Here is a 14,433-nt window from a genome sequence, read left to right on the forward strand (position 1 = left end):
ACACATACATACATACAGATGCAGGCATGGCTGTTGCTTCCTAACCACATTGTTTAGGTTCAGTCCCATTGCATGATGTCTTGGGCAAGTGTGTTTAATTATAGCCCTGGACTGACTAAAGTCTTTTGATAGAAACTAGAAGTTCATTGTGTATGTATAAATATACATGTGTGTGTGTGTGTGTGTGTATCCCAGCAGGATATATAAAGGTCCATAGAAACAAATTTCATCTAACCCATGCAAATAGGGATTAGTGGACATTAAGTTAGTGATCTGATTATATATGTGTGTGTGTGAGAGTGTGAATGCTTGCATTCTGTGTTGAGCTGAGCTATGGATAGTAATGCTGGTTGTCATTTCTCTGCCAAGAAATTGGTCCACTAGCTATGTTTTCTAAAACAAGTGGAAGGTGCATTTGGCTGTAAAATGATGCCTTGATAGTATGAATTCATCTAACTCATGCAAGTATGGCAAAATGGATGTAATATGAATAAACAAATATGTATTATCACTTGGTCCCAGAAGAAGGCAGTGTTAAGAGCTGCTAAAAATGAAAATCAAATTGCTGGTCTACCTGAGGTTTCAGTTGACTTAGATCAATATTTTAGTTAATATATGGATGTAGTAAATGATGCTATTTTAGCATCATGTCTTATCTGGGTACTGAAACAATTAAATACCTATTGTGGGGATGACTAATGCTCTGGCTGTAGGTGCTACCAATAAGTCTTAGAGGTGGTAATTATAGGTATTGAGGTTCATTATGAACAGAAGTTACAATGGAACTTTAATTATGGCACAAATTAATTTAGTTGATTGACAATAAACTAATTATATTTCTGTTAATTATTGAAGCTGACAGAGAATTGCACCAACAACAACTGTTGTTTTTGAGCTTTATCGTCATCATCATCATCATTCAGGGATCAGTCCTACTCATTTAAGATGTTTCAATCGTGACCATCCCATCTATTTCCGAATTATAATAATGCTTGTTGTATTTTGTAAACTGTTCAACATAGAGCATCTCATCGTTTCTTTTCAGCCTGCCACAGTTTGTTGTCTCTCTGCCAACTGGTTCCAGCTCTTGACATCAAGATTATGATTGGTCTATGGAAGTCTTTAGCCAGGTAAATGTTTTATTTGCCACTTCGGTGTTTAATGTGAAAGGAAGGGAATAGATGCAGTCAACAAAAACAGTTGCATTGTTTTAGCTGATTAACCCTTTAGTATTCAGATTAATCTGTCAAATGTAATGCTTATTTATTCACATTGTTTTGAATTATTCAGGTTCAAGAGGGGTGTCCACAATATTTGCTTGTAACTTTGTCAATATCGAGCTTCTTAATGAGTCCAAGACATTTTAAGTGATTTTCAATTGTTGTGTATGATACATTTAACCTTTCTGCGATCTTTTGCACAGTTATATGACCATTAGATTCAATTATGGCTTTGATCCGGTCATCATCAACTTCAGTATGTCGATCAGAACGTTGGTCATCTTTGAGTGAAAAATCTTCTGTGCAGAATTTTTTAAACCTTTTCTGACATGTGCCTTCTGTTAAGCTATCAACACTATAAACTTCACATATCTCTTTGTGAGCCTCAGCAGCTTTCTTGCCTTTACGGAAATAAAAAAGCAAAATATGGTGAAAATGTTCACTTTTGCACTCCATGTTAAAATTGACACTAACAGCTGTAAACAAAATTACATGCAATTTGTTTCTGAAGCTTAAAGTAATGGTTATCAAATGTCAAAAGGAAAAAAATTCATAATATTGACAAAGTCATTCGGTTGGACGGTTTGACAGGAACCAGCTAGGTGGAAGATTGCACCAGGCTACTGTGTCTGTTTTGGCATGGTTTTTACGGCTGGATGCCCTTCCTAACACCAACCACCCTGTAGAGTGGACTGAGTACTTTTTACATGGCACTAGCATAGGCGAAGTCAGCTTTGGCATGGTTTTTACAGCTGAATGCCCTTCCAAATGCCAACCACTTCACAGTGTGGACTGGATGCTTTTTATGTGGCACCAGCAGGGTCACCAAGTAACTTGCAAGACAAGGAATTATATATGTGTGTGTGTGTGTGTATATACATATGTCTTGTCTCAGCACCACAGCCTTTATTTTGTTTGTATACTCACTCTATAAGGTGGTTGATGTTAGGAAGGGTATCCAGCCATATAAACCCTGCCAAAACAGACAGTGAAGCCTGGTGCAGTTTTCTGCCTATCCAGCCCCTGTCACACCGTCCAACCCATGCCAGCATGAAAAACAAACGTTAAATGATGATGATTCACATTTATGTATTGCATTTGCTTTTGTCACTCTCCTCACCATTCAATTGCTATTGCCAGACATATACACACACACACACACACACACACATATATAATTCCTTGTCTTGCAAGTTACTTGGTGACCCTGCTGGTGCTGGTGCCACATAAAAATTATCCAGTTTGCATTGTGAAGTGGTTGGCATTTGGAAAGCCATACAACTGTAAAAACCATGCCAATATGATCGTTAAAAGTGTGACATTGTAATGAATTTTGGTGGAAAGTTTTAATTTAGATCACTTCAAGACAAAGTTTGTATCCTGGAAATGGGCAGTTTCAGGCAGATTGGTATCAAAATGGTTAAACATCTATGCTTTTCTTTTTCTTTTTCCTCACAGGCTGTCCGTCCAGTACAAAAGTTTTCTTTATTCAAGACTCGAACTTGAAGCTATCATGTCTTCTTTGGTCTCCAGTATTCAATCAAATTATGACACCTTGTTAAATGTGGCACCCCGGGTTCCAGATGAGACGGTTGAAGTAGGTAAACTTTCATGAATTTTCAAATGCTTACTCTCTCTCTCTCACTCTCTCTCTCTCTCTCTCTTTCTCACACACACACACTTTCTGTTCTATGTATGTATGTGTCTATATATATATACATACGTGTGTATATGAAAGATGAATCATGATTGAGAGAATGACTGGAATTTAAAGGAGTTGGAAGATATAAGCAGGAGAAACCATTCTGCTGGTATGGGAATCTGATGGGAATGGTTTGATGAAAAATGCCATAATTGGCACAGGCGTGGCTGTGTGATAAGAAGTTTATTTCACAACCACATGGTTCCTGGTTCAGTCCCACTGCATGGAACCTTGGGCAAGTGTCTTCTATTAAAGCCTTGGGCCAACCAAAGCTTTGTGAGTGGATTTGGTAGATGGAAACTGAAAGAAGCCTGTTATATATATATATATATAGATAGATAGTAGATAGATAGATAGATAGATGTGTGTGTCTTTGTGCCTGTGTTGTCCCTCACTACCACCACCACCACTTGACGACTGGTGTTGGTGTGTTTACATCCCCATAACTTAGCAGTTCAACAAAAGAGCCTGATAAAATAAGTACCAGACTAAAAAAAGTCCTGGGGTTGATTCTTCTACTATAGCTTCAGGCTGATGAAAGCTTTGTGAGTTGATTTGGTAGACAGAAACTGAAAGAAGCCTGTTGGGTATATACACATATATTTATGTTGTGTGTGTCTGTGTTTGTCCACCACCACTGCTTCACAACCAGTGTTGGTGTGTTTACATCCTTATAACTTAATCGGTTTAGCAAGAAACCAATATGATAAGTACCAGGCTTAAAAATCATAAGTTTGGGGTCAATTCATTCGACCAAAAATTCATCAAGGTGATGCCTCAGCATGGCAACAGTCTATTGACTGAAACAAGTATTTAAAAAAAAAAACTATCAAACAAGCAGTGTTTTTCATTTGCAATCTTCTGTGCCCAGCAGCCTTTGCACTGGTTGTGCCTGAAGGACTTGGAGAAATGTTACCTTCCTTGAAAACAGATACCAGGAAAGACATGTAGAATGCTTTTCCCCTTATTGACTGACACTGTAGAAAATGTCCCAACAACTTCCATGCAACAATGAAAGAAAAAAAGTCATCGGAGGGGTGATGGATACCCTGCAATCACACAAGGATAAAATTTAATTAAAAAAATATATTTCAGACGAATTCATATGTCAACAAAATGACATCAAGAGTTATTTCCCCTGCATATAATTTATGCATATGTAATAAAGAAAAAAACATTTTGATTCACCCATCTGCTAGTTTTGAAGATGATCCAACCAAAATGTAATGAGTTCAAGCCACTCACCCGATGAGTGTTTCTGCCAGATTTGGTGAAAATCCGTTCTGCCATTTTCCAGTAATTTTGCAAACACACAGACAGACAGACAGACAGACACATGCAGGGTAATGAAGAAGTGGACATCAAACTGGTCCTGATGAGGTCAAACAACTGAAGCTGAGGTTTCCTTTAATCGGTGCTCACAGTTTTACCATTTCACTTATTAAAAACTGGTCATGTTTCTAAGTCAGTATTTCCTGTATTAACCAGGTAATACTGACTTGTTGTACCCTGCTGGTCACTATGCACTTCCAATTCTTTCTTGTAATATATTTTTTTCTATTTTCCAGGAAGAAAATCCTTCACAAACAAATGAGAAATCTTTTCAGATGACTTTGAAGATAACTGGTTTCTTAATGAAGGTTTTGGTAAATTTCGTCAAAGAATATGAAAATTACCTTGGCAAAAGTGCTGAATCATTATACCCCCTGATTCTCTACATGTTTAAGTAAGTCATTTGAGGTGAATTCTCACCTGTTCATCATCATCATCATCATCATTTAACATCCATTTTCCATGCTGGCATGGGTTGGACAGCTTGACAGAAACTGGCAAGACCAGGAGCCACATTAGATTCCATGCTCTATTTTGGCTTGGTTTCTACGGCTGGATGTTGTACCTGACAGCAACCACTACACGGTGTGTAGTGGGTGTTTTTTATGGGGCACCATCACTAGTACTGGAAGAATTTTATAGTGGATTGACCCCAGTACTTTTTTTTTTTTTAAGCCTGTTGCTTATTGTATCAGTTCTATTGCTGAACCGCTAAGTTACAGGAACATAAACACACCAATACCAGTTGTCAAATGATAGTGAAGAACAAACACAGACACAAAGACGCACACATATACAATGGACTTCTTTCAGTTTCCATCTACCAAGTCCACTGACAAGGCTCTGGTTAGCCCGAGGCTATAGCAAAAGACACTTGTCCAAAGTTCCACTCTGTGGGACTGAACCCATAGCCATGTGATTGGGAAGAAAGCTTCTTACCATACAGCCATGCCTGTGCTTATAAATTATATTTTTTTTTCTTTTAGGTTTTCTCCTCCTTCTCTCGCTGCTCCAAAACTTATTGAACAAAGTCAACGAGATATCCAGATCCAGTTATTAAATGCCACACAACCACTTCTAACGACACTCATCTTGAACTATCATTTTTGCATTTTAGTTACTGCTGATGAAAATGGTAGGTGTTCCATTTATATTTCTGATTTGTTTGATTAATAGCAAATATATCATTGTTGAGGTGCTTTTTATATATGTCTGTCCATTTATTACAGGTGTCTGTTATTATACAAGGTGGTACTGAAAAGTTCCTGGCTTTGGGTAAAAGAAAATGCAGGAGGATCAGTTAATTATGATTTTATCCAACATGTTCCCCTTCTCAGATTCACACACTTATTGCTGTGATCTTTCAGTTTTTCTAAGCCCTGTAAAAGAACATGGAAAGTTGGGCCTCCAGCCAGGCCTTTCGCAATACCCTTAAAGCCAGGAACTTTTCAGCACTCCTTGTATATCTAAAATATCATATATCTTTGACAGATTTAGATCCTGACCTGGCATTACCAAGAATCTTGCTTCAGATTATGGTTGTAAATCTTCTTCCAAAGGCAAAATGTAAGTACCACTTTGTCTGCTTATTTTGTCCTAACTCATTCCTAGCCAGATGGATAAATGGTGTGTATGAAGGGGACATATGATGGACAGATATGTGTGAAGAGTGATAAGGGTAATCATGCTGGTGACCAGTGAAAGGCACCTGTGCTGGTACTACATAAAGAGGCACTCATGCTGGTGACATATAAAAGACAGACACCCAGTGAACTCTATAAAGTGATTGGCATTAGTTAGGAAGGGCATCCAACTGTAGAAATCATGCCAAAACAGACAATGGAGCCTGGTGCAGCTCACAGCCTTACCAGATCCAGTCGAGCCTTCTAAACCATGCCAGCATGGAAAATGGATGTCAAACGGTGGTGATGATGATGAAGGGAGGTGGGTAATGGGTGAAAAAGTTTCAAATGATGCAAGTGGAAGAGGAAAACCAAAACTGATGGACCACACAAAGTTGTTGACAGAGCAAAGTACTTAAAATGGGTCAGAATGGACAAGCAGAAATAAAACTGTTGAGGATGAAGAGGTGGGTGGTGTAACATGTTATCTAAGGTAAGGTGATATAACTTCTGCCACTATGTTTCTAATTTAACTTATATCTTTATATCGGATCTAGTCCAGTGGTTCTCAACCAGTGGCCATATGACCCTTGGGCGGGGTCATATAAAATTTTGTTGCTAAAATTTATGAGCAATAAATTGCTTATACTTCTGCAATGCACAAAATATTTTAACAATTTTGTTTTTTTATACAAATCCTAATAATAATTAATTATAAAAGTATAATTGGAGTTTTTTTACACATTGAATGGGTATGAGAGTCCACCTGAATAAAATAGGAATCAAAAGGGGTCTATGGGTAAAAAATGGTTGGAACCACTGATCTGGTTTAAAACCTTCTTATTGTGTTCATCTTTGTTGTCTTTGTAGATGACGTCACAGAAGTTTGGTATTCCCCAAGGAAATTTCCAGGAGAACGTTGTTATGACAACATTTTAGCAAGTGTATTTAAAACATTACAGAAATGTAATTTATTTTAGACAATTTTATTTTCCTCATTGTTTTTTGTTTCTATCTTGAATCGGCAAAACCGTCTTACTAATTTGGTATTTGTTTTAATGATGGACTCTCCCGTCCAAGAGGACATGTATGAGTATTCAGCTTTTGCTAAACTACGTGCATACAGGATTTGTTTATATTGATTACATGTATGAGCTCACTCCCTCCATCCAATTGATGTTGCCTGAACAGGTGCATGGTGTGCCATATGTCAGGTGTTGAAGTGATTGCAGAGCAACATGAGATGAAGTGTTTTTGCTCAAGAACACAATGCTCCACCTGGTCTAGAAATTGAAACCACAATCTCGCAATCATGAATGCAACACCCTAACCACTAGGCCACGTATCCTCACTTTTGTTTTGACAATTATAAAAATAATAATAATTAATTTCTAATTTTGGTATAAAACCAGCAATTTTGAAGGTGGAGGAAGTTGATTACATCAACACCAATGCTCAACTGGTACTTATTTTATAGACCCTGAAGGGATGAAGAATAAAGTCAACTTCAGTAGCATATAAACTGAGAATGTTAAGAGCCAGAAGAAACACTGCTAAGCATTATGCCCAGCGTGGTGATGATTCTGTTAGCTTGCTAGCGAGATCGTAGCCAGTACCCCTGGACTGGCTCTTGTGCGGGTAGCTCATAAAATACACCATTTTGAGCGTGGCTGTTGCCAGTACCGCCTGACTGGCCTTCGTAGGATTTTCGAGTGAGATCGTTGCCAGTGCCCCTGGACTGGCTCTTGTGCAGGTGGCACATAAAATACACCATTTTGAGCGTGGTCGTTGCCAGTACACCTGACTGGCCTTTGTGCGGGTGACACGTAAAAGCACCCACTACACTCTCTGAGTGGTTGGCATTAGGAAGGGCATCCAGCTGTAGAAACTCTGCCAAATCAGATTGGAGCCTGGTGTAGCCATCTGGTTTCACCAGTCCTCAGTCAAATCGTCCGACCCATGCTAGCATGGAAAGCGGACGTTAAACGACGACGATGATGATGATGATGATTTCAAATTTTGGCACAAGGCCAGCACTTTTGGGGAAGTGGGTAAGTCAATTACATCAACCCCAGTACTCAACTGGTACTTACTTTATCGACCCTGAAAGGATGAAAGGCAAAGTTGACCTTGGTGGAATTTGAACTCAGAATATAAAGCTGGATGGACTGCCACTAAGCACTTTGCCCAGTGCCATAACAATTCTGACAGCTTGTTGCCATCATAATAATAATAATCCTTTCTAATATGAGCACAAAGCCTGAAATTTTGGGGACAGTTGTAAGTCAATTACATCAACTCCAGTATGTAACTGGTACTTATTTTATCAATCCCAAAAGGATGAAAAGCAAAGTCAACCTCAGCAGAATAATAATAATAATAATAATAATAATAATAATAATAATAATAATAATAATAATAATCATAATAATAATCATAATTGAAAGTTGACTCAGTGGATTTCTCTAAAGACACTTTAGAGTCATGTTTAACATCACCCAGAGCCAGGCTTGATATCATTTACAGCCACCCAGTGATGTTAAACTGCGCCACAGATTATATCCACCATCTAAGAATAAGAAACAAAAAGATAATTTGTTCTTTCAATATATTTTGTATATTTATTTGTATTATTTCTGTTATGTGAAGGTTCAGTTGAAATGGCCTCTGATATCAGAATTGCTATAACTGCAGCCATTGGATCTCCTCAAAGGTCAGTTTAGTCTTTTATAAAATATGAAATATTGTGTTTTTTTTTTATTTAGTTGCTTTGTGATTTGAATGTTAAGCATCGAAAAGCATGAGCTGGTTTGATTTTTATTTTATTTCTTTTGTCTGAGGGAAGTGAATAGGGACCATGCCATAGCTTTTAAAGCTTTTTAAGATATCAGGAAAACAGGTGGATTATTGTATATTAGTGGTTGAGAGGAATTTCAGGTAGGTGCACCGTAAGTTGAAAATAATGGAGAAAGTGTATCTAAGAAGAGAGAGATATGATGTAATGGGAAGGAGAAGAGAATTAAGTCAGTGTAGAAATTGGTAAGAATAACAATAATAAGGAATATGTCACTTTTGTTCCATGAAATAGAGCTCCTCTGGTCTTGTTGATACAACAAACCAGTTAGTAGTCAGACAGCACATGGTTTGTGAGTACATCTTTGGATGACAAGATTAAAAAAATGTAGCAGATCTTCATTAATCAAGACAAAGTTCATATAAATGTATTTTTGAGTATATGTGGAAAGAAAATGTTGAAAATCCAAAAGCAAAAATAACAAGTTCCATTAGAGAGTATTCATACAAAAATTAGGTATTGTGAGAAAGTCCATATTTTTTGTTTTGTCTTAAGAAATAAATTGGATAATTTGTGTTGTAGAAAAAATGTTAAAGTTGGCATGGTAGACAGAAATAGGTCAGTTTTATGTTTTGTTTGACCAGTATGTATTTGTTATTAAGACAAGCTAAACAAGAGGAGTTCAGCATTGTAGAAAGTGAAGTTAATATTTGGTTTGACTTGCATTCATAGGCAAGTGGTTCATGATACAGAAGTAAAAGAAAAGGAATTGGACATAAGCAAAAGATTTCTCCTTCAACTTAATGTGTTGCATAATCTGAGACAGGTGAAAACTAGTTGGTTTTCTTCTGTGTTGTTGCTTGCTCGGTGTTTGTAGGAAGGTCAGCTATTTGTCTGTTGTTGAGTGAATGAGCCAAGAGGAAAATTCTTTTGACTTTCACTTTATATCTTTGAAACACCTGCCAGGTAACTGGTATGTGATTCTGAAATGTCAGTGTCACTTGTTATATGAAGGATCAGTTATGGCTACCTTATAAACAATAAAGAAATTAGTCACTTCAGAGGGGCAGAAGCCCCCCCCCCCCTTTTTTTTTGTGTTTTAGTAGAAAGAGAAACGCCATCTCAGTGTAGGCATGTAGTTGTAGTTTTTAGTGAATGAGGTTTTACTTTTTGCATTGTTTGATGTCAAATGATGGTGATATTTTGTTGTATATTTTAATTCAAGAAACGCCGGTCTCTACGAATATCTCTGCACCAACATTTGTGGCTTTGTGGGCAGTTGGCCAGCTCAGCATTTTGCCGTTGTTGTGAGTATCCCTAATTTCTCATCTTATTTATATCTGTTAACTTAAACCTTTTCCAGGTTAAGCTGAAGTTTGGTTAATTCAGTGTCAGGTCAGAGTAAAATATGTTTATTCTTTTGAATAGTCTGCTATCACAGATTTGTTTCCCTAGCATTACTTCATCTTTCTTACTAAAGAATCATCATCATATGTTTGTTTTCCATGCTGGCATGGGTTGGATGGTTTGACAAGCTGACCAGCTGAAGGGTTGTTCAGGCTCCATGTCTGTGTTGACATGGTTTCTATATCTGGATGCCCTTTCTAATGCCAACCTCTTTACAGAATGTACTGGATGCTTTTACACAGCACCAGTACGGGTGCTCTTTACATGGCACCAGCACTTATGAGCCACAAGATAAGGGATGCTCAGCTGGAGAGGGTTGCAAAGGACAAGCCTGGGTGTGAGAGCAACCACACTTTTACTTAGCTTGGCATGTCTTCACAAGCAGGGCAAACCGCCAGGAGTCTCAGTTCCCTGTCATCCCTGCTGTGAGTCCCAATGTTTGTACATCCTTTCCCACCACTTCATCCCATGTCTTCTTGGGTCTACCCCTTCCCCATGTTCCCTCTACAATTAGAGAATGGCATCTTTTGATGCAACTGTCCTTCATACACTTTATATGACCACACCAACACAGTCTTCTCTCTTGCACACTGCATCTGATGCTACATATACCCAGTTTTTCTCTCAAATCACTTACACTCTGTCATATATGCACAGTGACATTACCCATCCAGCAAAGTATACTATCTTCATTTGTTTCAAGTTTTTGCAGGAATAAATTACACTAAATTGGATTTTACCTGCACAACAGGTACTGGACTGACCATATTGTTAAAGTCAATTTTTTTATTGAACAAAATATTTCTACAACCCGTAAAACCCTATAAACCAAGAAGACTTAAGAAGAAATGAATTAGAATCCTGGATGTCAGAGGTGTAATGATGTCAATTTGGGATTGACAAAGAGGCATAACATTACAGACCTATTCAACCCATATCGATATATTAAAAATGAGTGAGATAAATGGATGATTTGATGATCAGTAATTTATGTAGAACATTTCTGTGACTCTCAATTGCTCAACACATGGAAAAGAATAGACGTAATTGTTTCAAAAGATGGTCAGTTGATACGTCCACCTTGGTTAATCAATTGTTGCACAATGCAAATATTTTAATGGAAATTTTCTGATTCATCTAAAAATATTTTTAATATATATTTGTTAAATATATATTTGATTCATCTAAAATATATATTTAATATATATTTGTTTCATCTCTCTCTCTCCCCCAATATATATACATATATATAAACAAACCAGCATGTGTGTTTTCTGTGATGATTTGATAAGTGGTGCCAAGTATTACAATTCTGTAAATAATAATAATATTGCATAAGCGTTCACTGTGTACTGGCTAAAGGAAATAATCTAATATTGGGGCAAATAGGCCCTCACAGTAGTGCTGTTTTTCACAGTGATCAGTTATAAGTTTTATGATCATAAAAAATATTATTTATATATATATATATATATAATTTAGAGAAAAAAACCCACAATTATTTAATTCATCCATGAAAATCCACAATCATATATAGAAAAATTTAATAAGTAAATACACTAAAAAGACCTATAATAAAAATCAAAAAAGTACAAAGTAATAAATATTTTAATATTTATAATAAGTAATTAGTAATAATAAGTAATAAATATTTTAATGTTTATTACTTTGTACTTTTTTGATTTTTATTATAGGTCTTTTTAGTGTATTTACTGATTAAATTTTTCTATATGTGATTGTGGATTTTCATGGATGAATTAAATAATTGTGGGTTTTTTTTCTCTAAATTATATATTTATATATTATATATTGTGAAATTTAATTTAATTTTGATAAATTAAATTGAATTTTTCCCTGTAAATTTGGAATTTTTTCCCTAATATTATTATTATTATTATATATATATATATATATATATATATATATACACACAAAATATATACATGCACACCCACAATAAATCTGTTGTCTGTTACAGGAGTCTGTCCTCTTGACCAACTTACTCCACAGTAATCCTTACTGTAAAATGATGGCCTGTGATGTTTGGTGTTTCATTGGACGGTGAATATTGAGATTTATATTGTTGTTCTTTATTGATTTCTTATAATAAACAACAAAAATGTATTAAATCTAGTGTCAAAAATCTTGATGAAATAGAGACCTGTAATCAAATGCATTCCAACCATGTCCACCCTGTCGTATATCTAGGACTACATTGTCTCTGTTCTTTTTTAATTTGCTGTAAGTTGTCATTCAACAATCATTCACTTGTAGAATGTGATTAGCGTGAATCAGAAAATTCCATAGAACTGGGGTTTGGGAAGGAAGTCCTTTGACCAGGTAACTTGTCTAGAAAATATTGATACTGAGGCAGATGTAATTATTCATCATCATCGTCATTTATCGTCCGCTTTCCATGCTGGCATGAGTTGGACATTTTGACTGAGAACTGGCAAGCCGGAAGGCTGCACCGGGCTCCAATCTGATTTGGCAAGGTTTCTACAACTGGATGGCCTTCCTAATGCCAACCACTCCAGGAGTGTAGTGAGTGCTTTGTACATATCACTGGCACAGGTGCCAGTCAGGTGGCACTGGCATCAGCCACGCTCAAATGTTGCTTTTTACGTGCCACTGGCATGGGTGCCAGTCAGGCGGCACTGGCATTAGCCACAACTACGATTTCACTCAGTTCAACAGGTCTTCATAAGCACAACACTTGTATGTGTCTAACACCTCATCAACTAACACTTTGTTGGTTATGAGGATGAGAGTTCCAGTTGATCCCATGAATGGAACAGCCTGCTCCTGAAATTAACATGCAAGTGACTGAGCACTCCATAGACCTACGTACCCTTAATATAGTTCTCAGGGAGATTCAGCATAACACAGAATGTGAATTACAAATACTACTCATTTTTGCCAGTCAAGTGGACTGGAGCAACATGAAATAAAGTGTCTTGCTCAAGGACACAATGCTTTGTTGGGAATTGAACTTATGATTGTGAGCCGAATGCCCTAACCACTAAGCCACGCACCTTTGCTGTAACATGACATGAAATATTGAAGAAATGTAAGACTTGTAGAAGCTACAAATAGGCAACAAGTTTTAGATGTGCCATTCACATCTCATCACTTATCTAATTCATCATCATCATCATCATCGTTTAACGTCCGCTTTCCATGCTAGCATGGGTTGGACGATTTGACTGAGGACTGGTGAAACCGGATGGCAACACCAGGCTCCAGTCTGATTTGGCAGAGTTTCTACAGCTGGATGCCCTTCCTAACGCCAAAAAACTGCTCTTGGCAGAATCATTTATTTTCACATTTCAAATGAACTGAAATACTGATATGCCTTAATTGATGGTGGTTTTTGGAAACATAGGAGAAGACTTATTGTACTTTCTGGTGTGGTTGTAGATTGAACAATGTTCTTCTGTTGTGCTGTACATAAATATAATATTACTTTACAGCCTATCTATTTTCTCTATTGTTTCTACTTAATAGTTATGGCAGTGCTGCTTTGTGTCATCACCATGTGAAGATCCTGGCAGCTGTGTGGCTAGCTCTAGACTGGTCTCAGACTCAGTTTTATGAACATGTCCTTCAGCTCTACCACAGACTCTTCAAGTTTCAGTTAATTAACGACCAGGTGAGGGAAAATAATTTCTAACATCTTGCCTAATCTTTTTTCACTCTCATCTCTTCATCACCTCATACCATTACTCCACCTCTTATATATTTATCTCCTCACACCACTAGGAAAGCTGTAATGTGTTGTAAGTAGGTCCCCTCATTTTTGCTAGCTGAGTGGACTGCAGCAATGTGAAATAAAGTGTCTTGCTAAAGGACATAGCACAGTCAGGAATTGAACTCACGACCTTATGATCGTAAGCTGAATAGCCTAACCACTATAGCACTACAAGAAACATTGAAAAGATGTAAGACTTGTAGAAGCCGCAAATAGGCAACAAGTCTTGGATGTTCTCAAACCAGGTTCTATCACACGTGGTGAGTGACCACTTGTGTTTAAGAACTTCTTGTGTGTATACACGAGACTAGTGTTTGGACAATTGACCAGCAATTGCTATGTAACTCAGTAAACTTTACTTCCGTATATGAAAATATGAACTAAACAGAAAGTTGGTGTGGGTTAAAATTCATTATACGAGTAGTCAGTTTTCTAACCATAACTATTGATGTTCTTGTGAAATATGTTGTCTTAGGATTGTGATCCTGTTATAAAGATACTCTTTAGAAAATTTGCCAACTATACTGAGTTTCTCTTACTACATTTTTTTTTTTTTTAATGTAGTTCCATATGTTAGGATTTAATTATATTTCCATTGGTTTATA

At 36.9% G+C, this 14,433-nt stretch overlaps 1 protein-coding gene across 1 annotated transcript in view; it reads left to right on the forward strand.

Annotated features, from left to right (window-relative positions):
- LOC106880227 (uncharacterized protein C1orf112 homolog) overlaps positions 1-14,433 on the forward strand; it is a 35,349-nt gene that overhangs the window by 11,983 nt on the left and 8,933 nt on the right. The window contains exons 9-18 of the mRNA XM_014930091.2: positions 1,046-1,130; positions 2,679-2,817; positions 4,491-4,648; positions 5,241-5,389; positions 5,746-5,820; positions 6,747-6,842; positions 8,526-8,589; positions 9,896-9,977; positions 12,056-12,138; positions 13,585-13,729. Of these exons, the coding sequence (XP_014785577.1) occupies positions 1,046-1,130; positions 2,679-2,817; positions 4,491-4,648; positions 5,241-5,389; positions 5,746-5,820; positions 6,747-6,842; positions 8,526-8,589; positions 9,896-9,977; positions 12,056-12,138; positions 13,585-13,729 (1,076 nt within the window). The remainder of the gene's footprint in view (positions 1-1,045; positions 1,131-2,678; positions 2,818-4,490; positions 4,649-5,240; positions 5,390-5,745; positions 5,821-6,746; positions 6,843-8,525; positions 8,590-9,895; positions 9,978-12,055; positions 12,139-13,584; positions 13,730-14,433) is intronic.

The sequence above is a fragment of the Octopus bimaculoides genome, chromosome 24, assembly GCF_001194135.2.
Source record: "Octopus bimaculoides isolate UCB-OBI-ISO-001 chromosome 24, ASM119413v2, whole genome shotgun sequence".
NCBI lineage: Eukaryota > Metazoa > Mollusca > Cephalopoda > Octopoda > Octopodidae > Octopus > Octopus bimaculoides.